This window comes from Mixophyes fleayi, chromosome 4 (genome assembly GCF_038048845.1).
Source record: "Mixophyes fleayi isolate aMixFle1 chromosome 4, aMixFle1.hap1, whole genome shotgun sequence".
Classification (NCBI taxonomy): Eukaryota; Metazoa; Chordata; class Amphibia; order Anura; family Limnodynastidae; genus Mixophyes; species Mixophyes fleayi.
Genome location: NC_134405.1, coordinates 78,486,280 through 78,510,069, shown reverse-complemented (window position 1 = coordinate 78,510,069; position 23,790 = coordinate 78,486,280). Strand labels below are relative to the sequence as shown.

The 23,790-nt window shown below is 45.5% G+C and overlaps 1 protein-coding gene across 2 annotated transcripts in view; it reads right to left on the bottom strand.

The window, feature by feature from the left end:
- The window catches only part of MINAR1 (membrane integral NOTCH2 associated receptor 1), a 67,396-nt gene that overhangs the window by 4,400 nt on the left and 39,206 nt on the right, over positions 1-23,790 (bottom strand). For both annotated transcript variants that reach the window (XM_075207495.1, XM_075207494.1), the window contains exons 2-3: positions 12,754-14,918; positions 11,895-12,149 (exon numbers count right to left, since the gene is read on the bottom strand). In XM_075207495.1, coding sequence (XP_075063596.1) covers positions 11,895-12,149; positions 12,754-14,898 — 2,400 coding nt within the window. In that variant the 5' untranslated portion in view covers positions 14,899-14,918. The remainder of the gene's footprint in view (positions 1-11,894; positions 12,150-12,753; positions 14,919-23,790) is intronic.

Below are 23,790 nucleotides of genomic sequence, written 5' to 3'. Positions count from 1 at the left end.
TGCCCCGCTGTCCCCATCCTCTGCTCTCTGTCCCCATCCTCTGCTCTCTGTCCCCATCCTCTGTCCCGCTTTCACCATCCTCTGTTGCCATCCTCTGTCACCAACCTCTGTCCCGCTGTCACCATCCTCTGCCCGGCTGTCACCATCCTCTGTTCTCCTCCTCTGTCCCGCTGTCACCATCCTCTGTCACCAACCTCTGTCCCGCTGTCACCATCCTCTGCTCTCCTCCTCTGTCCCGCTGTCACCATCCTCTGTCACCAACCTCTGTCCCGCTGTCACCATCCTCTGCTTTCCTCCTCTGCCCCGCTGTCACCATCCTCTGCTCTCCTCCTCTGCCCCGCTGTCACCATCCTCTGCTCTCCTCCTCTGTCCCACTGTCCCCATCCTCTGTCACCAACCTCTGTCCCGCTGTCACCATCCTCTGCTCTCCTCCTCTGTCCCGCTGTCCCCATCCTCTGTCACCAACCTCTGTCCGGCTGTCACCATCCTCTGCTCTCCTCCTCTGTCCCGCTGTCACCATCCTCTGCTCTCCTCCTCTGTCCCGCTGTCACCATCCTGTCACCAACCTCTGTCCCGCTGTCACCATCCTCTGCTCTCATCCTCTGTCCCGCTGTCACCATCCTGTCACCAACCTCTGTCCCACTGTCACCATCCTGTCACCAACCTCTGTCCCGCTGTCACCATCCTCTGCTCTCCTCCTCTGTCCTGCTGTCACCATCCTCTGCTCTCCTCTGTCCCGCTGTCACCATCCTGTCACCAACCTCTGTCCCGCTGTCACCATCCTCTGCTCTCCTCCTCTGTCCCACTGTCACCATCCTCTGCTCTCCTCCTCTGTCCCGCTGTCACCATCCTGTCACCAACCTCTGTCCCGCTGTCACCATCCTCTGCTCTCCTCCTCTGTCCCGCTGTCACCATCCTCTGCTCTCCTCCTCTGTCCCGCTGTCACCATCCTCTGCTCTCCTCCTCTGTCTCGCTGTCACCATCCTGTCACCAACCTCTGTCCCGCTGTCACCATCCTCTGCTCTCATCCTCTGTCCCGCTGTCACCAACCTCTGTCCCACTGTCACCATCCTGTCACCAACCTCTGTCCCGCTGTCACCATCCTCTGCTCTCCTCCTCTGTCCCGCTGTCACCATCCTCTGCTCTCCTCCTCTGTCCCGCTGTCACCATCCTGTCACCAACCTCTGTCCCGCTGTCACCATCCTCTGCTCTCCTCCTCTGTCCCACTGTCACCATCCTCTGCTCTCCTCCTCTGTCCCGCTTTCACCATCCTGTCACCAACCTCTGTCCCGCTGTCACCATCCTCTGCTCTCCTCCTCTGTCCCGCTGTCACCATCCTCTGCTCTCCTCCTCTGTCCCGCTGTCACCATCCTCTGCTCTCCTCCTCTGTCCCGCTGTCACCAATCTCTGTCCCGCTGTCACCATCCTCTGCTCTCCTCTGTCCCGCTGTCACCATCCTCTGTCACCAACCTCTGTCCCACTGTCACCATCCTCTGCTCTCCTCCTCTGTCCCGCTGTCACCATCCTCTGTCACCAACCTCTGTCCCGCTGTCACCATCCTCTGCTCTCCTCCTCTGTCCCGCTGTCACCATCCTCTGCTCTCCTACTCTGTCCCGCTGTCACCATTCTCTGCTCTCCTCCGTTGTCCCGCTGTCACCATCCTCTGTCCCGCTGTCACCATCCTCTGCTCTCCTCCTCTGTCCCGCTTTCACCATCCTGTCACCAACCTCTGTCCCGCTGTCACCATCCTCTGCTCTCCTCCTCTGTCCCGCTGTCACCATCCTCTGTCACCAACCTCTGTCCCACTGTCACCATCCTCTGCTCTCCTCCTCTGTCCCGCTGTCACCATCCTCTGTCACCAACCTCTGTCCCGCTGTCACCATCCTCTGCTCTCCTCCTCTGTCCCGCTGTCACCATCCTCTGCTCTCCTCCGTTGTCCCGCTGTCACCATCCTCTGTCCCGCTGTATCCATCCTCTGCTCTCCTCCTCTGTCCCGCTGTCACCATCCTCTGCTCTCCTCCTCTGTCCCGCTGTCACCATCCTCTGCTCTCCTCCTCTGTCCCGCTTTCACCATCCTGTCACCAACCTCTGTCCCGCTGTCACCATCCTCTGCTCTCCTCTGTCCCGCTGTCACCATCCTCTGTCACCAACCTCTGTCCCGCTGTCACCATCCTCTGCTCTCCTCCTCTGTCCCGCTGTCACCATCCTCTGCCCCGCTGTCACCATCCTCTGCACTCCTCCGTTGTCCCGCTGTCACCATCCTCTGTCCCGCTGTCACCATCCTCTGCTCTCCTCCTCTGTCCTGCTTTCACCATCCTGTCACCAACCTCTGTCCCACTGTCACCATCCTCTGCTCTCCTCCTCTGTCCCGCTGTCACCATCCTCTGCTCTCCTCCTCTGTCCCGCTGTCACCATCCTCTGTCACCAACCTCTGTCCCACTGTCACCATCCTCTGCTCTCCTCCTCTGTCCCGCTGTCACCATCCTCTGTCACCAACCTCTGTCCCGCTGTCACCATCCTCTGCTCTCCTCCTCTGTCCCGCTGTCACCATCCTCTGCTCTCCTCCTCTGTCCGCTGTCACCATCCTCTGCTCTCCTCCGTTGTCCCGCTGTCACCATCCTCTGTCCCGCTGTCACCATCCTCTGCTCTCCTCCTCTGTCCCGCTGTCACCATCCTCTGCTCTCCTCCTCTGTCCCGCTGTCACCATCCTCTGCTCTCCTCCTCTGTCCCGCTGTCACCAACCTCTGTCCCGCTGTCACCATCCTCTGCTCTCCTCTGTCCCGCTGTCACCATCCTCTGTCACTAACCTCTGTCCCACTGTCACCATCCTCTGCTCTCCTCCTCTGTCCCGCTGTCACCATCCTCTGTCACCAACCTCTGTCCCGCTGTCACCATCCTCTGCTCTCCTCCTCTGTCCCGCTGTCACCATCCTCTGCTCTCCTCCTCTGTCCCGCTGTCACCATTCTCTGCTCTCCTCCGTTGTCCCGCTGTCACCATCCTCTGTCCCGCTGTCACCATCCTCTGCTCTCCTCCTCTGTCCCGCTTTCACCATCCTGTCACCAACCTCTGTCCCGCTGTCACCATCCTCTGCTCTCCTCCTCTGTCCCGCTGTCACCATCCTCTGTCACCAACCTCTGTCCCACTGTCACCATCCTCTGCTCTCCTCCTCTGTCCCGCTGTCACCATCCTCTGTCACCAACCTCTGTCCCGCTGTCACCATCCTCTGCTCTCCTCCTCTGTCCCGCTGTCACCATCCTCTGCTCTCCTCCGTTGTCCCGCTGTCACCATCCTCTGTCCCGCTGTCACCATCCTCTGCTCTCCTCCTCTGTCCCGCTGTCACCATCCTCTGCTCTCCTCCTCTGTCCCGCTGTCACCATCCTCTGCTCTCCTCCTCTGTCCCGCTTTCACCATCCTGTCACCAACCTCTGTCCCGCTGTCACCATCCTCTGCTCTCCTCTGTCCCGCTGTCACCATCCTCTGTCACCAACCTCTGTCCCACTGTCACCATCCTCTGCTCTCCTCCTCTGTCCCGCTGTCACCATCCTCTGTCACCAACCTCTGTCCCGCTGTCACCATCCTCTGCTCTCCTCCTCTGTCCCGCTGTCACCATCCTCTGCTCTCCTCCTCTGTCCCGCTGTCACCATCCTCTGTCACCAACCTCTGTCCCGCTGTCACCATCCTCTGCTCTCCTCCTCTGTCCCGCTGTCACCATCCTCTGCTCTCCTCCTCTGTCCCGCTTTCACCATCCTGTCACCAACCTCTGTCCCGCTGTCACCATCCTCTGCTCTCCTCTGTCCCGCTGTCACCATCCTCTGTCACCAACCTCTGTCCCACTGTCACCATCCTCTGCTCTCCTCTGTCCCGCTGTCACCATCCTCTGTCACCAACCTCTGTCCCGCTGTCACCATCCTCTGCTCTCCTCCTCTGTCCCGCTGTCACCATCCTCTGCTCTCCTCCTCTGTCCCGCTGTCACCATCCTCTGTCACCAACCTCTGTCCCGCTGTCACCATCCTCTGCTCTCCTCCTCTGTCCCGCTGTCACCATCCTCTGCTCTCCTCCTCTGTCCCGCTGTCACCATCCTCTGCTCTCCTCCGTTGTCCCGCTGTCACCATCCTCTGTCCCGCTGTCACCATCCTCTGCTCTCCTCCTCTGTCCCGCTTTCACCATCCTGTCACCAACCTCTGTCCCACTGTCACCATCCTCTGCTCTCCTCCTCTGTCCCGCTGTCACCATCCTCTGCTCTCCTCCTCTGTCCCGCTGTCACCATCCTCTGTCACCAACCTCTGTCCCACTGTCACCATCCTCTGCTCTCCTCCTCTGTCCCGCTGTCACCATCCTCTGTCACCAACCTCTGTCCCGCTGTCACCATCCTCTGCTCTCCTCCTCTGTCCCGCTGTCACCATCCTCTGCTCTCCTCCTCTGTCCCGCTGTCACCATCCTCTGCTCTCCTCCGTTGTCCCGCTGTCACCATCCTCTGTCCTGCTGTCACCATCCTCTGCTCTCCTCCTCTGTCCCGCTGTCACCATCCTGTCACCAACCTCTGTCCTGCTGACACCATCCTCTGCTCTCCTCCTCTGTCCCGCTGTCACCATCCTCTGTCCCCCTCCTCTGCCACGATCCCTCTCACTCTGCCCCGCGCCAGGCGCCAGCCATAAAAGAAAAACAAAAACACAGAAACTTACCAATCCGTCGGGCGCCGGGACCCAGCAGCCTCCTCTCTCCTGCAGCTTGTTACTGAGGTTGATATTCAGTGACAGCTGCAGGAGAGAGGAGGCTGCTGGGTCCCGGCGCCCGACGAATTGGTAAATTTCTGTGTTTTGTTTTGTTTTATGTCTGGCCCGCGGCACCCCAGTGACAGCGCCGCGGCACCCCTGGGAGCCGCGGCGCACAGTTTGGGAACCGCCGGTTTAGTCTATTCATTTAAGGAGGGTTTATGGGACTATTTGTTTAATGTTGGAGAGGTCTATTACTTAAATGTGAGTGTATGGACTGATTGGGTGGTGAATAGGCCTATTTATTAAATGTGAATGTAAATAATTTAATGTACGAACTGATTTGGGGGAAATAGGTCTATTTTTTAAATGTAAAACTATTAATTTGATGTCATGTATGATTGTTGCAAAATAACCTTATGTATTCATATGAGTGCTATTATTTTAATATCAGGGCTGGTAGGTTGGCTAGGCAATGTACCAGTCCCATTGTAATATTCCAGTAATAGAAAGTAATGGTAAGTCAGTATACCTTACTTTCCATCTCTGTGATACTACAGGTGCCACTCTGGGCTGGGCTGTATTTCCTCTCCCCTCCTCAGCCATCTCCTATCTTAATTTGGTGTCCAGTTCGGCGAGGAGGTGGAAGAGCTCCTCTTCTCTTTCACTCGGCTCCATGTGGGTGGAAGAAGTGTGTGAAGAGTGCCTATAACATCATCAGTGGGAGGCACAGGCACAGGTTGAGAAAAGCAACTTTCTGACCCACTCCTCCTCCGGACACCAAAGTAAGGTAAACTGTGAGGGTAGAGGAGATGTCTAATCTTCACATATCTTCTAACGCTTTGCCAACGGAAAACGCCCACAAACAATGTGAAGCAATGCCCCCAGACTAAATGATAATGGACCAGACAGATTAGACTTCACAGCAAATGTATTTTTCACATGTCTCTGTACTGATTCTTGAGGTGCTTCATAAGGAAAATGGTTGTTGTACCTACAGGTAATGTCAGCTTAGGTTTAATTTCCAGCTAACAGCTCACCCAGGGAACTACCTAAACCATAGCTTGTCTTAGGGCAGTGAGTGGAGGAAGTAAGTGTTAATAGCCTAGTGCAGGGTTTCCCAAACCCAGTCCTCAGGGCTACCCAACAGTGCAGGTTTTCCGGATCACATGTAACATAATTAGGACCACCTGTGGATCTGTTACAATGTGTCAGTCAGTAATGAATACACCTGTGCTCCAGCAAGGAGATATGGAAAACCTGCACTGTTCGGGAGCCCTGAGGACTGGATTTGGGAAACCCTGGCCTAGTGACATAGTAACTATACGTCAGAAAATTAGCAGAAATATAAATTCAAAATGTGCAAATTTTAAGAAGAAAATAACATCTCCAGAATAACTGCACATGCCCCGAAAACAAAACAAAACCGTTACTGCTATATATACTACTTTGACATTACCAGCATAAACCATAACTACACTATTGCTCCCAGCATCAACCTCACTGCCGTACTACTCCCAGCATTAACCATCACTACATTATTACTACCAGTATCCACCATAATTACACTATTACTCTCAGCACGAAATATCACTCACACTGTAGATACAGTAATTCACAAATATGTCAAAATTTCAATGATACATCAGTGTAAAGCACTGTCACACACCGGCCCCCTGGACGAGCACTGGCATTGTTACCTTCCTCCTGTAAGCGGTGATTCCGGTATCCTGATGACACCTTTGGATACATCTACCTACTCCCCTCTGTTATGACCTTCTACTTGTTCCCCATTGGTCCTGGCATTTTGGAGCACTATTTAAACCTCCCACTTCCTCCTGTCTGATGCCTGTTCTTCGAGTTCATTCACTCTCTGTAAGGACCTGGCTCCTTTTGGCCTGACTCACCTGCTGTGCTCCTCGCCGTGCTTTGAGTTACTATCTACGGATCAGCTAGTTCTACTTTGCTACTGCCTCTGTTGAAACTACCGCCATACCAGTGACTCACCTGCTGTGCTCTGAGTTACCATCATCGGACCAGCCAAGTTCTACTCTACTACTGTCTCTGTTGAACTGTCACTGTACCAGTGACTCACTTGCTGTTGCGCTGAGTTATCATCTTCAGATCAACTATAGTTCCACTCCTTCATTACCTGCATTTGAACTACCGCTGTACCAGTGACTCACCTGCTGTGCTCTGAGTTAGCACCTATGGATCAGCATAGTACTATTCTGCTACTGCCCTCTGAACTGCCACTGTACCAGTAACTCTCCTGCTGTTGGTCTGAAGTCGCCATCATCGCTTCAGCCATCATTCTATTACTGAACTGCCGCTGACCCAGAGACTCTTCTGCTGCTGCTCTGCACTACTATATTGGGTCAGCTTTAGTGCTACTTCTCCAGTACTCCTCTGAGTTGCCGTCATCTTTCGTCCGTGTCTGGCTCCGCCTACTATTCTGCCTAACTCTCATCCAGGGAACCGCGACCTGGCGGCTAGGGGCAGCGAAGTGCATACTCCCTTGCAGGGGACCCTGGTGAACACCACCTACCTGTTAGAGTCCGCACTCCTGAATGAGCAATATCACCTGGCAGTTACAAGGGATCCACTAAATATTCATGGGATTTGTGACAAGCACTATCCCTTTGCATTGAACAAAGATTACTAGAATGCTCTCTGTTGTACATGGATATGTAGAATGTTCTCTATTTTACAGGAGACATCAGAATTCTCTGTAAAGGAGTCACTAGAATGTTCATTCTATTGTATAAGGGTCACTAAATTGCTCTCGTTATCATGGGGGAATTGTTACTGCCCAACCCTATTGGGAGTTATGTACTGCTTCATGTTAGCTCTGCTTTTGAAGGGGGAGTTGCTTACACCTAACAGAGTCGGATTTACACCTCATGGGGCCCTAGGCAAGATATCGGTTTGGGCCCCCCAGCAAGATATCGGTTTGGACCCCCCCCCCCCCTTCACACACACAGTGGCCCCTCACACACACAGTGGTCCCTCACACACACATAATACACACACACAGTGGCCCCTCACACACACACACACACACATAATACACGCACGCAGTGGCCCCTCACACACATAATACACGCATGCAGTGGTTCCTCACTCATACACATAATACACGCACGCAGTGGCCCCTCACACACACACACACACATAGTGGCCCCTCACACACACACACACATAATACACGCACGCAGTGGCCCCTCACACACACATAATACATGCACGCAGGGGCCCCTCACACACACACACACACACACAAAATACACGCATGCAGTGGCCCCTCACATACACACACACATAATACACGCATGCAGTGGCCCCTCACACACATAATGCATGCACGCAGTGGCCCCTCACACACACACACATACACGCACACATAATACACGCACACAATGGCCCCTCACACACACATAATACACACAGACAGTGGCCCCTCACACGCACACATAATACACACAGACAGTGGCCCCTCACACAAATAATACATACAGTGACCCCTCACACACACAATACATACAGACAGTGGCCCCTCGCATACATAATACATACAGGCAGTGGCCTCTCACACACACACATAATACACACACACACAGTGGCCACTCACACACACACATAATACACACACACAGTGGCCACTCACACAAACATAATACACGCACGCAGTGGCCCCTCACACACACACAATACACACAGACAGTGCCCCTCCCACACACAAAATACATACAGACAATGCCCCTCACACACACACAATACATACAGACAGTGGCACCTCACACATAATACATACAGACAGTGGCCCCTGACACACACATAATACACACACTATTAATATACTACCCTACCCCTCCCCAACTTACCTTTTTCCATCTAGGAGCTGTGGACTGGAGTCTTCATCCCCCTCACACATGGGACGGCACCTGTCATGTGGTGCACGTCCAATGTGACACAGAGCAGGACACCAGCCACCACTAGCCCTGTGTGGCCCCTCCCCCGAATCGCGGCACTCGACCCCTCCTCCACCGACTCGCGCCACCCCCCGCACGAGTCGCGCGGGGGGGGGGGTGTGAATGTCGGGGGAGGACATTATTTGCTCTTGTCCCCCCCAGCTGGGGCCCCCGAGAGCCGCTAGGCCCTAGGCAGGTGCCTAGGTTGCCTAGCGGTAAATCCGGCCCTGACACCTAACACCTGGACTGGCAGTGTATTTGAAGGTGAGTGGGTTGGAGGACAGCCTGGCATGATGACCACTCCTGTGTCCCACCTCCTGCCTATTGACAATTTTTCCCCACCGGGAACATGAATCCACCTTTAGACTATTTTCCAGGCCAAATTCCGAATCTGTCCCTGACTGACAGGAGATGTATGTTAATGAGATTAAATACAAATGTAAATACAGCCACAAACTGTATGGACATGAATACACAGGAGGCTAAAAAGGCTGCCGGTGAAACAAAGCTCATGACTGCAGATGCAAAACCTTTCCACACAGTACAGGCAGACAGACCTTACCTGACTGGATGCAAGACCTTAGTGGGGCTTGCTATTTCTGCAGAGAAGCAGGTCATTGGAAAGCTCAATGCCCTCATTAACAGACATCTCATTTAACAGTTCCTCTTGTTTCACCTATGTTCTCTTCCAATTAGCTAGCATGTAAGCTCTCTCGTGAGCAAGGCCCCTCATACCCTTTGTTTTCACATCTGCATTTATAATGTCTATCTTGTTAGACCTTATTTTTGTTAGGAACTCCCAAGTCAGTACAGTGAAACTCGGGAACTACTCTGAAGGCCAGGTGTTCGCTGGAGCCCCTAGTGGTGGGGACAGACTGGGCTGCGGGCCGACCGAGGGTCGAGTAACGTATACTGACTTAAAGGAGTTCCCAGGAGTGGAGTGATTGGTGGACTGTAGTATAAGAAGAATCCTAGGTCAAAAGGTCACAGGCACAAATGCAATATCCAAGGGCAAGCGAAGGGTCAAACTCACAGGCAGAGAAGCAAAATCCGAATTCCAGGCAAAAGGTCAAGGTCAGAAGAGAAGGGTCACAGGTCCAATAACAAGCAGGGGTCAAAACACGGGTAGTCAAATCCAAGGTAGCAGGAACCAAAATGGATAGCACAAGCAGGCAGCAGAACTGAGGACAGAACGCTATAACCGGCAGTGAGGCTGCAGACCTCACTGCCCTAAATACCACAAGCCACCAATCAGAGCCTAGGATAATTACATTAATCAGCCCACAGGCTGTGTTAAATTGCGCGCATGCGCCCGGCCACTAGTACCGCCGGGACGCACCGCTAGATTATCAGCGTTGGACCGTTGCCTTGGCAACGGCCGACCAGGAAGTGGAAATGACGTCCCGGTCGTCAAGGTGATGGCCGGGACGCTAGCAGAACCAGGAGACGAACCGCTGCGGCTCGTAACAATTTTATACCACATTGCCCAGTGCTGTGGCGCATTGTGGTGCCTTACAAATCAAAGATAATAATCTCAGGGAGCCTGCTGACTACATGAGTGATGAGGAGGAGTAGGGGACAGCGCTTCAACTGAGCAGGTCCCAATCAATTGAGATTGTGTTATCCAAGTACCCTCCTTGTGGAAAACCACAGTACCATGGGAACCAGACCAGGGATAACAGAGGATTGTTCTGACAATGGGTTACAGCTCCTGTTAGACTAGTTGTGGGTCGTGTTGGTGATTTGATCGAGTAAGACTTTGTCAGTTTGTGAGCCTGAAAAAGCAGGGAGATATTGGACTTAGTCCCTAATTTGCTTTTAGAGGAGTGAAGATTGTGGCTTAGCAGCCAGGAAAACACTCCAGGAGAATGGTGGCTATAGCTGCTTTTAGATAGGCTTAGTGGGGCAATCACTATTGGTAGTTGTTCTGTAAAAGTGTTTTAATCCTTTGTGTTGAATTTGTACAATAAAGTACCTTTACTTTACCCACTATTCGACTAAGTGATTTAGTACTGCCTAGATCTTAAAAGGTCAGTTCAGATCATTCAGGTGCTTTAGTAACTTGCAGCATGTCAGGCAAACCGATTGAGTATCTGGTAAACACCAGGGCTTCTAAATCTATCCTGAAAGCCTTAGATATTTTTTCTCTCCTCCACTTACAAATCAAAGGGTATCTAATCAACCCTTAGCTCACTCAACCAGTACCTGCTATAATTGGTCCTCCTACAGTATATCTGATAAACATGCATTCCTTTTTAATCAGTATAACCCTTTTACTGTGCAAGCTAGATTGCACTTATTATCATTGTAAGTTGATGTTCCCTCTCAAAATAGTTAAGGTTCCTGCAGCTTTGCAGGAAACTTATATAGAAGAAGCAGGGGGTTCATTAACACCTCAAAAAGAGATCCTGACTCAGGACCCAGCTCATATGTGATCACAACATACTAATGAGGCAACACAAATCCACTACCCCTGTAAAGATAAGTAGTGATATAGCCAAATCTTTGCCTTTCAGGAAACTGAAGACGAGAATTTTCTATTGCTTGTTCATGACTATTGTAAGCTCTAGCGACAACGGGGCTACTTTAAATCTGGAGGCGTACAAATAAAAAATGGATCCTATATATGCAAATGTTAATCCCAGGCATTTTTCCCATTAACAAGGAGTGTTACTTCTCTCTTCTTCCCAAGTTTGCCTCTAATCAAAATCTTACACCTCTTCAAAAGCAATTTAATTCTAGCCAAATTTACATAAAAAAGTTAGAAATTTTGCTAACCTAGGTACAGGTCCAAAGCTGCTTTCCAATTCCACTACAGGGCAGCCATTTTATGCTTTGTAAATGAACTTCCGTGTAGCTAGAAATCAGTTTAGGGAAATTATTTATGTTGTGGGCAGAGTGATAGAGAAATGATAGAGGTTATGCAGAATTTGTGCAGTATTCTGTACAAATAACAATAGGAAGGGAAGAAATTGATGTAACTTTCAATTCCTATTCAACAAATTGTGCGGATCATGTGTGCCCATGTAAATGCAACGTAAATATGAATATTTAGTATATTTCCTTATATAAATCATATAACTTTTTTATTAACTCTCAGATGTATTGATAAAACATACATTTTCTGTCAAAGGGTTACTAGTATACAGTATATGAGATTTATGGCTATATATATATATATATATATATATATTTCTGTATTATCACTTACCTGGAGATCCAGTGCTGTTAGTCTCCCTTTCTCTCCTGAGTTGTGTGTGTATTCTTCTATGGTCCACGATGGTTGGGTCCGTTTTAACTCTGACATTTCTGTCAGACGCATGTCTGTGTATATGGGGTTGCTTTTCATGTGGGACTTGAGGGATGCTGGGTAAGGGTGAGGACTAAACACTTGTTCCACCATATAGGAATCCCTTCCTGGTTTTGGCATCCTGTGCAAATGAGGTATTTCATGCTGGCGATCCACCTGAGTAACAGTAACACACACATTATCTGTACCGTTATGCTCATAATGGTCTATATCAGGTAAACAATTAGTCAAGCCTAACTATTTTAGTCTTTAATATTTAATCCTAAGGGAAATGACAGTAATGGTTTTATTTTTATTGAGCTTAGTGCAATTGGGCAATAAATTCTTTCAGTGACACACTGAAGAAATTGTATGATGAGGAAATTTAATAAAATTATCAAACATAGTGCAAGCTCTTGTGGCACTAAAAGTGCGAGCATGTACTTTCAATCAATGAGTTATATTGTATTCTTGTAGCTATACAAGCACTAGCATGCACATGAGCAGAAGTGCATACAAGCACTTGTAGTGCCACAAGTGTGTACAATAAATGTTGTTCAAATTGTAATTAAATATAGCTCCCATTATAAAATAAGAAATATTGCTTCCTATTAAATGAACACCCCCATAATAAATAATGAATGCCCCCCTAATAAGTAATTACTTCATGCCCCCATAATAAATAATGTATGACCCCCATAGCTTTTAGGAAATGTTCGCAGATGTGTTTTCAAAAATAGTTTTAATTGTTTAATTTTTGTTTCTGGATTCTTTTTTTTACCTCTTTGGATTTACGGTGCCAGTCTCTACTCGATCCTTCTTTATCTTTCTTTTCTTCCTCAGATATGCTAGTCTGTTTGGGAAATCCCCAAGGTCGACATTCATGCTGGGAGTTTCCAGGTTTAGACTCACTTGTAGAAATGTCCTCTGTTAATGAACGGACAGACCTTTGTGTGAAGAGATTTTTTTTCATGGCTTTGACTCGAAGACTTTCTGTGGTGCCATTATTAGCATTAGCATCAGAACAACAGCAATCTGTTTTTTTGTCAACAATCCCATTATGGGATGAATTTTGATCTTGGAATGGACTTGGTGATGCTCTTGTGCTGGTAATGACATCACTGTGAGACTGACCTTCAATCTCTAACTTTCCTTTATCTGGGGGCTGTATCCTCTCATCCAATTTGTTCAGTTTGGCCAGCACCTGAGATACTTCATCACGCACACCAGACAGTGACTCCAATTTCTTTTCAATCTCCCCAATTCTTCTGACTAGTTTTCGTACGCTACTTTTTAGCTCTTCTTCCTCCATTGTCTCAGCCCGTGGGCCCTTGGTTGGTTTGTTGTTTGATCTGTTTGCTACATGTTCTGGAGAACTTTCGTTGTCTGCACGGGAAACTTGAGCTAAGGAACCACTGCTATTGTAACAGGAAGATTGAGGAATGCCAGAAGATCCACAAAGGCTCATATCATCTAAGAATCGGAATATGTCACTTATGTCATCGCTGATGATTTCAGAGTCTGCCTCAGACTGGTTACGGGCCCTACCTTCTATATAACGGCTGCAGTTGGAGGGGATGTTTGATTCCTTTGCCTTTTTTGCATCAATTTGTTCCGTCTGAGTACCAACACTTTCTGTCTTCTCAGTGCTGAACTGGCAGGATGGGGGTTTTGTGCTCTTGTCTCTAAATCTTCTCAAGGCCTCTTGTTTTTCCACATCTTGAGGCTCACAAAATTTCTTTCCATTAGTTTTCAATGCAAGATCAGGTAAATAAGAATGATGTCGCTCTGGTACTGAGACAAAGCTTGCCGTCTGCACCAAACCAGTGCTGGGGTAGCACAGAGTGTCCTCCTTTCTATTAAAAAATGATCGTTCAAAATCTGGCACCTCTTCAGTGTTTAGACTCCAACTTTTTACTGGTTTTCCCATAAACTGTTTTGGCTTGTGTGAAAATCTTTTTTGGTCTTGCAATACAGACCCAGTTGTTGGACCAAAGTACGTGGAAGCCTGAAGATCATCTAAGCTTTCATGTTTTGCTCTTCGAAAGTCCTCCGAAGAAGAGTAAGCTGTGTTTAGATAGTGAGAGCTGTAAGGCATCTCAAAACTGTGATTGAAGAAAACAGTTTTGGGACTTATCTTCCCCTCATTCTTTTTCATTGTGACATTGGGAGACATTCTAACCAAGTTGTGAAAATCATCCTTAAAAACATTTCCCCTCTGTCCACTGGAAGCTGTAAGTCTAAAGGGCTCTTCACTGGGTGTAGGTGGCAGTGATTCTGTCTCAGATAATGGCTGGCTAGGGAAATAGGTACTTTGCATTTCACAGGATTGCGGTGTTACCATAGGGTAGGAGTCCAAAGCTTGCAATCTGTCCATGGAACCTGCTCGGTCATTTCCATCCTGCTTAACACCCAGGAGGAAATTTGGCTCAGGGAGATACGTATGACGTCCTTCACACTCTTCTTTGTGGCAGCTGGAGGACCTGGTGATAGAATAGCTCCTATTGGTATCCCTTTTCTGTGCGTCCTTGTGAGGGGCTATGTCAGTGCCACTGTAAACTTCAGTATCTGACTCCAGGCCCTCTTTCTGCTGAGTCTGTTGTTGAAGGGGAAGTTTTTCTTTCGCAGCTCCATCATTCATCTGTATAAGGTTAAATATAGTGACTATATCAGCTGCAGCTATAATTTTTTTGGACTGTTGATTCTCTGCAGCGTTTCTCATCTTGTCTCGGAAGAGACTTGCTGGAAAGTTGGGGTCTTGGCAGGCTGTGTAATATAGGAGGCTGCGCAACTTCGCTAGTTCAGGTAGATCATAACGAGAACATAAAGACTTACAGAGGTCTTGGTAAGAAACAGAGTTTTGTTTGGAGTCTAAATCTTCCAGGATCTTCACAAGAAGAAAGGACGAGTCCTGAGCTTCACTCATGATGGTAAAGTGGTCAAACCCTACACAGAGTAAAACAGATAAAATTATTTTTTATTATTTTTCATCACAATTTAAAACATTGAGTAACTTTAGCTATACTAAAAAATGCATCTCCATAAGGTTTTGCCAAAAAGATACCACTATGACTTAACATATTTAATTGCACAATTTTAAGGGTGCAGTTTGAAAATGACTGATTTCTTTAGCTGAAATGAGACAATTGCCACACGCTTATTTTAAACCTTCTGAAATGTAAAATAAAGGGCGTAAAAAAAAACAAGGTTGCAACTATCTGGCTTAAGACTCCAGACCATGTACTTGTCCCTCATAACTTGTGCCACTGTATACTGCTCTTCTTGTTGCCCTTAAATATAATATGCCACACAATGATATCTTTTACAAGAACTGTCTCCCACACTAAACTTGTTGGCTAGACACAGAGCAAAACACACATGAGTTTAAAAACAATTACCTGTCCAAACTATAATTAAAAATTATCTGGTTAGACTCACTTTACAGTGTATTACATTGTTTTGCCACTTTCCTACCAGTAAAGCAGAAATATGGCATAAATATCACATGCAATAATATGCTACATTTATTGAGACTCCTCAAACATACAGATTTCTTACAGGTTTTTGTTAACGCATGAAAAAAAATAAACCTCATTCTACTCTAAAAAGGGGCAAATTTGCTACTGGAGAAACCACTTTGCTCTTGATGCAAATGGTGAAAATATATATTTTTTTGCATGCAGGAAACATACTGGCTGTTTTTGTATGTCACACAGAAGTATGCACAGTGGCCTAGTGGTTAGCATTTCTGCCTCACAGTGCTGGGGTCATGAGTTCGACTCCCGATCATGATCTTATCTGTGTGGAGTTTGTATGTTCTCCCCCCGTGTTTGTGCGGGTTTCTTCCGGGTGCTCCGGTTTCTTCCCACACACCAAAAACATACTTGTAGGTTAATTGGCTGCTAACAAATTGAACCTAGTCTCTGTGTGTGTGTATGTTAGGGAATTTAGACTGTAAGCTCCAATGGGGCAGGGACTGATGTGAATGAGTTCTCTGTACAGTGCTGCGGAATTAGTGGCGCTATATAAATAACATGATGCTGATTAAGTATGGAACAGCTTTATTTCCACACTGTGATTTAGAGGTGAGCTAGGATTTCCCAATCCAAAATCTGTCTGCACATTTTAAATTTGCCCACCCAATGTTTTTTTTCCAAGGTGCAAATTTGCAAATGAGGCCCAAAGTGTCTAATCCAGCAATACTGAAGATAATTCTATCAAGCACATGCTTCTTGGCTGGAGACAAAATGAAAGAAAGAATGAATGAAATGTCTGTGTGTATGACAACAAAATGGCTGTACGAGGAACTCTAGTCTTAGTACCTACTGGCATTTAAAGACTGATAATTTAATGCGTTTAAACATAAAATTTATTCTGCTTTGTGTCCATTTGCGTCCATACTTTCCATTTGCGTTCATATTTTGTCCATGGGTATATTTGCATTGTGGTGCAGTTGTTTGGACTCTGTTGTCGCTAATGGAGACCATTGTATACAAACCTAGGACTTAACACAAGTGGTTTAAGCAGTATAGTGCTATATTTTTTTCCATTCCTGTGGCCTATTCCCTTTAATGTGTTTGTGTACTGCATGCAGAAACCACATTGAAATGTATAGGCCATTGGCATGCATAGATCTGCAGAGCACTAGTAACTGCCAGGACTGAGCACCTGTTAACACTTCTGGTCAATTGAATCTTCTATCATTATACTGCGAGGTGCTGAGTGAAGCTGCGTGATATTTTAGGATTTTTCATTTTTGTTTGCACTATAAGAAGAAGTTTTTCCATTTGGATTACAAATATGGAACTTTTTTATAGGGATTTCAAGAATAGAGTTTTTCAATTTGATTATATATACTGTATATAATATTTCCTTTTGAATTACAAGAAGATCAAATTTATTGGTGAATGAGGGTATGTGAAGTTTTTTAAACCATTGTCTGTGTTTTATGTATGTTTTATTATTTTTTTTTAGCAATGAGACAGGGTTCTTATGGACTTCTTACCACTGTATTGGGTTTCCCTGTGGTGACAAATTTGCCACTCCCAGTGTTATTTATTACCCTGGTACACATAGTACAGGTATTTCTGGAAGAGCCCCAGCGCTTTACAGTGTTTTTTTTTGCAACCCTGCTGTTACGAGCTGCGGCGGTGTCCAGCCACCGCGACTCACTCACCTGCGTCCCGGCCGTCGCTATGACGACGGGGACATCACTTCCGGGCGTGACCCGGCTGTTGCCAAGGCAACGGTCGGACGCCTTCTATTCAGCGCCGTGTCCCGGCAATGAAAGAAAGCCGTGCGTGTGCGCACATCAGCCCCACTAGCCTGCGGGCTAATTAATGTATGAAATCAATTATGCAGGGGGCTGTGTATTGTCAGAGCCAGGCTCTGATTGGCTGCTGACTGTATTTAAGGCAATGAGGTCTGCTGCCTCATTGCCGGTTATAGCTTCTGTTCCCAGTCTGATGACCTGCTCTGTGACTTGTTCCTGCCTATTGAACTTTCTGCTGATTACCCGTGTATGACCCTTTGCCTGGATTTGGACTTTGCTTGTGTATCTCGTGACCCTGACCTCTGGCCTGTTTACCGATCTTCCTGTCTGCTCGTGACCCTTGACCTCGGCTTGTTAATTGGGATTGCTATCTGCTGCCGGCCCTTGACCTCTGCTTGGACTTCACTTCGTTTGCCTGGGTTATCCCCAGCTGGTACACACTTCACGACCCTCTGTCAGTCTGCAGCCCAGTCTGTCCCCACCATCAGGGGCTCCAGTGAACACCTGATTGGCAGAGTAGACTCCGGGTTGTGTTGTGCCGGCTGGAGGGGTTCCTTACACCTGCGTTGTATAGTCTGGGGCTGGTTCTCACTAAATCATGGAACCGTACATTTGTTGTGAAAAAGTCTCTTATAGAGGTGAAACGTGTCAGTGAACCGGAAGGGAGTGAAAACTGCTCACCTGCATTACACCTGCTGCTAGATCAGAAAAGAGAAACTTAGGAGGGCTTTGATAAAAGAAATGTCCAGTTTATTATAAAATCTAAAATAATTAATATTATAAATCACTCAGCGTGGCAGATGTACTGTTTGATATCAGAAAAATCATAAGAAATTCACAAACAAATTGTCAAAACAAGTTGATGAAACGCCCACAAAAAGGTGGTGGAACACGTCAGCTGATGCCAGGGATATGATATTCTTTCAAAACATCCATTTGTTTAATTCAGATTACGGTAATATTGTGTGCCCGGTATCAGAGTGATCTAAGAATTCCTTTATACAGTTCCAGCATCCAGAAATATTTGGGGATTCATCTTCCAGATTACCACAAGGCACAGTGAGTAACATATATGCTGCAGAAACGAGGGTTGACACATTTGGACTGTGCTCTCTTTTTTGGGATCAAATTGCAGATAACTTTCTCATGGATTACTATTTGGAAATTCTACTTCTTTCTGAACTTCAACTGGATTGCTTGAGGGTTTATTGTAGGACCTGAACATTCCAAACATTTGGAGAACTGTAGTAATGACATGTGTACCACATATACAATATGCGATTTTCTCTTACAAAGTTCGATTTTTTTTTGTGAATTTCTTATGGTTTGATATCAAATGGTACATCTGCTATGCTGAGCAATTTATAATATTGTTCTTATTGTTTATTTTAGTTTTTATAACAATTTTTAAAATAATATTGAACATTTATTTTATCAGTGCTCCTAAGTTTTTCCTTTCTGTTCTTGGTTAGTAACAGGTACAGTACCTGTTAAATAGAGAGCTGCAGATATTTAAGGCACCATATAATGTTTCACTGGCGCCTGCCTACTTTGCTTGTTGTTTTTGTATACTTTGCTGCTAGATCAGTTTGCAGCATTATGGAGAGGAAGGAATCTTACTCAGTGGTAGTCAGCATATCGATGCTGACTACAGCGACAAGACTTTCCACAATATCTTGAGTCCAGATGGCAGCTTCCCGTTGAGGATCCATCACGACTCTTCTGTGAACGATGCTCTTAAGGGGGTAATGTACAATGTACAACACTTTGTAAAGTGCATTGTACTTGGCCGCATAATTACATTACCCTCTTAAGAGCATCGTTAACAGCGTCGCCTATGTCAGTGATGTGATCAAGTCCCGCCGGGGTCTTCTTTCTTTGGGATTGCTTCAAGTCTCTTCACAGAAGAGTCGTGATGGATCCTCAACGGGAAACAGCTGTCCGGACTCAAGATGTTGTGGTAAGTCTTGTCAGTGCAATCAGCACCGTTATTCCGTACCCCACCTATCTTACTAACCCGTCGGATAAGTGTGCAAGATCACTCCATAGACTGCTCTATGGAGTGTACCATGAGGATTCAATATTAAAAGGTGGCCACTGTGTTATTGTCAGAGGATTGCAATTGCTGGCGTTCATTAACCAGATAATTATTCCAGAAACATGTCAACACTATCACACTGCAACTATTTTTATGGGACATTGTTCCTCAAAGTGAACTGTACAATCTAAAGCCTGGTTTGAATACAGATTACGAAATTTGCCTCTCTATAAGATACTGTACAGTAAATTATTGAATACGGTGAAACTGCGTAGACGTGTAGCAGTGATCCCTATGATTAAGGTCTAGCTATAGAAGAGGGCTAGTTGCAATATTTTAGTTGTTTTTTTATGTGTGATGTATGTATTTATTTTTAATAAGTATATTAATTGCCAGTACGTTCTTGTAGGATTTTTTTATTTCTGTCATATCTATTGTTATAAGTTTCAGTGAGGGGATGTATTCTAAATATTGTGTATAGTTTGCTAGATGTGGGGAATAAAATAGGTTCCCAAAATACCGTGCAGGTCTTTAAATTATGTAAATTATTCTTTGGAAACCATTATTGGTTGTCCACATACAATTAATCTTAACGTAATATCACTATTTGTGAACTGTACTAGCGCCCGAATTTATGAAGATATTTGTTTACATTTGTCTACATATCTAATAGTTTAGTAAAAAAAATACTGAAAAATAAAGATATTACCACCCTGAAAAAATACTTTTATTTAAAGAAAGATCCCAATTAACCGATCTGTTTCTCACCTAGATGGGGGGTGGGGTGTTGTTTCTGTCTTTAAGACTTGCAATCCAAATGAATAAAATAAAAAACATAAATAAACCACAAGGACTGCTCTTCACAGCCCGATGCAAATGACTGGCCTGGAGACCTGTCCGAAACTAAACATGAGCTTCACTGTGATTGGCCAGAGCTTGAGAATGCCACTCTGATTGGTTAGTTGTGATTAGTCCACAGGTGGGGACTCAGTGAGCTTCATTGTATCAATGAGCTTCATTGATAAAATGTAAGATAAGGTTACAGTGATGTTGGTACCGCTGAGCGCTGCCTTAAAGTAGCTTCAAATGTTTGATGATATTGAGTTTGCACCACCACCTCCCTGTTATCAGTGTCTTGAAAAAACCACCAGTGCACTAAGGCCATTTGAGAGGCATGAAATATAGAAACAATGGCATTTGAGACCAGAAGGAGGTGGTAAAATATATATGTTAAGCCTTTGAGTAGTCTGCTCCAATGAACCCACAAGGAGGAGGACAGGGTGTACTTAGGTGACTGGAAGTACATTTCAGAGAAATAAGCTGACAAGAAAATAAATATGAATATGTTTACCTTGCCCAGTAGATTAAGCAGAAGCTTAGGCAAAACTATGAATTTACTGACAAAGGAGTTGACCACAGGTCAATTAGACAGAAGGTATTATTGCTTGCTACACAAAGGTACTTAAACGAGATGCCTCTTTTTTAGCAATGTAGGATCCGCAAATGTGTTTGCGTCCACGGGAATGATAAAGGGTCTACCCATGTATATTCAGAGTCCAGAGTTCAGGCTATCAGTAAGATCTAACTGCACACAGGGAGAAACTAGGGTCTGCCAAACAGATCACAACTTTATTGGCATAAAGGGAAATTATCTTGTCCAGGCTGCCACAATTAAAACAAATTACATTGAGAGACTCTGATCAAGGCCGCCAGGGGTTCAATGGCCAAGTCAAATAATAGGAGACATAAGGGACAGGCTTAACAAGTACCCAAATATAAGACAAAGAACGGGAAACTGTGAAAGATGGTCCAAACCTTTACATAATCTAATAAACAGTTTATTTGAGAGCCACAATTATCGTACTCCTTATGTGGGTTAACATAAAGACATCTGGCTGGCATGAAACTAGTCATCATCATCATCAACATTTGTTTATATAGCGCCAGCAAATTCCATAGCGCTTTACAATTGGGAACAGGTATTATTAGTGACCTGAAATGAACAGTAAATGTCTATTCCTATAAATTGTCAGAGGCAACCTAGTTTCAACACTACATTTTGTTAGTACACAGTGGATTCTTAAAGGTTGTGTGTACATATTGTACATCCATCCTGAAATAATTAAGATGAAATTGTATACAAGTAAATGTCTTCTCTATTCCTCTATAAATTGCTGTGCTTATCTCTGAGTCTAACCTTACTTAGAACGTTGTGTTCTGCAGAACATGAACATTTTCGAGTACTACATTTACTCCCTCCCCCCAACCACAAACAGGCAATGACAAATCGCCAGTTCTTTAGCTGTAGCTACAAGCAGATAGTCCAAACCTTAAATAAAATAGATTTATATATAACACCTGGTAAAGATATATTTTTCCCTGCAGTGTAGTATGTTTTTTATATTGTGTGATTTTCAGTTGAATCAAGTTTTGTTAATCTGTCTTAAGTATTATTAGTATACATGTGTATTGTGTCGTGTTCACAATTTTTAAGTCGCTGTGTGATTCTACTCTACTATTTATATATCTTGCTATCTCTCCAGCTGGAAAGAGGTGTTAAATGTAATCAAAGCTACCAAATTGGAAACCTAATTATCTTAAGTAGAAAGAGAGAATAATTAAAGAAAAAACAAGTGGAACTAGTATGTAAAAGAAATTTGGATTATCTAGCCTTTTCCATATGCACTTTCTACTTTATAAATGTATAAATTGTTTCTATAATCACAATCTCTTATTCCTTTTACACTTAGTATATTTTATACTAGAAAGAATAACTACTTTACCTTTGTATGTCTGTCTATGCTTGTTCTTCACTGACTTTATAACTCTGGCAAGGACATATTGTAAGTTAAAAAATTTGCCAGCATAGCCTAGGAGGAGGTATTACCCAGTATTGTTTTATTACTGTTTGTTCTAAATTGTAAAGCGCTACGGAATTTGCTGGCGCTATATAAATAAATGATGATGACGATGCACATGCAGTAAAATGAAGCAAAGTTAGAATTAAATGTAACTTGCAGCCCCCTACGCTTGGTGAGTTACCTATAGTAGGTTTGCGTACACGTGTATGTGTAACACAAGCCCTGGTGATAGAGCCTGGGCAGGGTACAGTTAAAGCAAGAAGAAAGAATGTGGCATCCCCTTGCCACAACCAACAGCAGGCTATACCAGACTGGCAACCTGGGCTTGCTTGCCATATAGCTCCACAAACATACTTAAAATATTTAAATACTTTTACTTTAACCATTACCTGACACCCAGTGCTTTTCAGCATGGGGCTGATTTGCCCCTTGCTGACCAAGTCTGGGGTTGGTATAACATTGTGAAAGGGGTACCTGGCTGAGTAGCCCAGCCAGACGTAGCCTGGTCCTGTTAGTTGCCATTGCATGCTGACTCAGCGCTCATTGTCCCTCTGCTTCAACAGTAACTAGCCCAGGCTACATGATGGGTGCAGGTTAATTATTTTGGTGGGAGGGGCACACTTTTTAAAATATGTATTCTTGTTTTAAAACAGCACTCACCATGATCGGGTTGATGATAACTACAATATCTTTATCATTTGGAGCGTATCTTCATGCAGAGTATTTTGACTTACTCTTATCTTAAGGTAATTTTACTGTTATATTCCGGTCGCAGAATTGCAAACTAGTCTAAATCACACCCATAGTTCCCAACATTTTAAAATACTTTCCAGGGACACTAAGCTGCCGAGCCAGCGCATCCATGCAGGTAATGAGCAAAGCTATCTCTTCTGGACCTTGGAGCTCTATAATCTCCATCATGTACTGTGTACAGAATGGGATAATAGTATACTTTCTTTTGCATTTTTTAAATGTATTTTCCCCTGATTAATTTTAACTACAAAAGCCCAGAGAATAGTTGGTAAGAATTGCATGTTACATGTAGGAAAACGTAAATTGTATTGTGTAGCTACTAAACTTAGACATGTCCTGGGACAAAATGTTATGGACAGTTAGCAACTATGCCCATGCTGTACCAGTTCTCATTAGTAGCTGAATAATTATGTTGATTAAGAAACTACTACACCCTAATTTATCCTGAAACAAATGCTAAAATGCAATTGTATTGTAGCCAGCTGCCACTTCATGTACAAATATTTCATTAACATTATCCTGAATACACTGTACATAAAAGTTTAGAAAATACATTTATATACAAATAATTTAGAAAGACTTGCATGCGGGCGGCAGTTGGAGAAGGCTGCACGTTAGATCAGCTCTGTGTCTTTCCTCCCACACAATTATCTGTCCACAATTATAAAACATCTAAAAACTTGTGAAGACAGTGGGAAATTATTGTGGGGGTACAAAGGAGTGTCATCATCACTCCAAAGACAAGGCCATACCATCTATCCCTGGCTTATCTGCATCAACTGACCTACTGTGTACCGAACCCCGGTTTGTCATTTGGCCCTTCTCCTGCTGAATCCCTGGTTTATCTGCATCAACTGATCTACTGTGTACCGACCCGGCTTGTCAATTAACCCT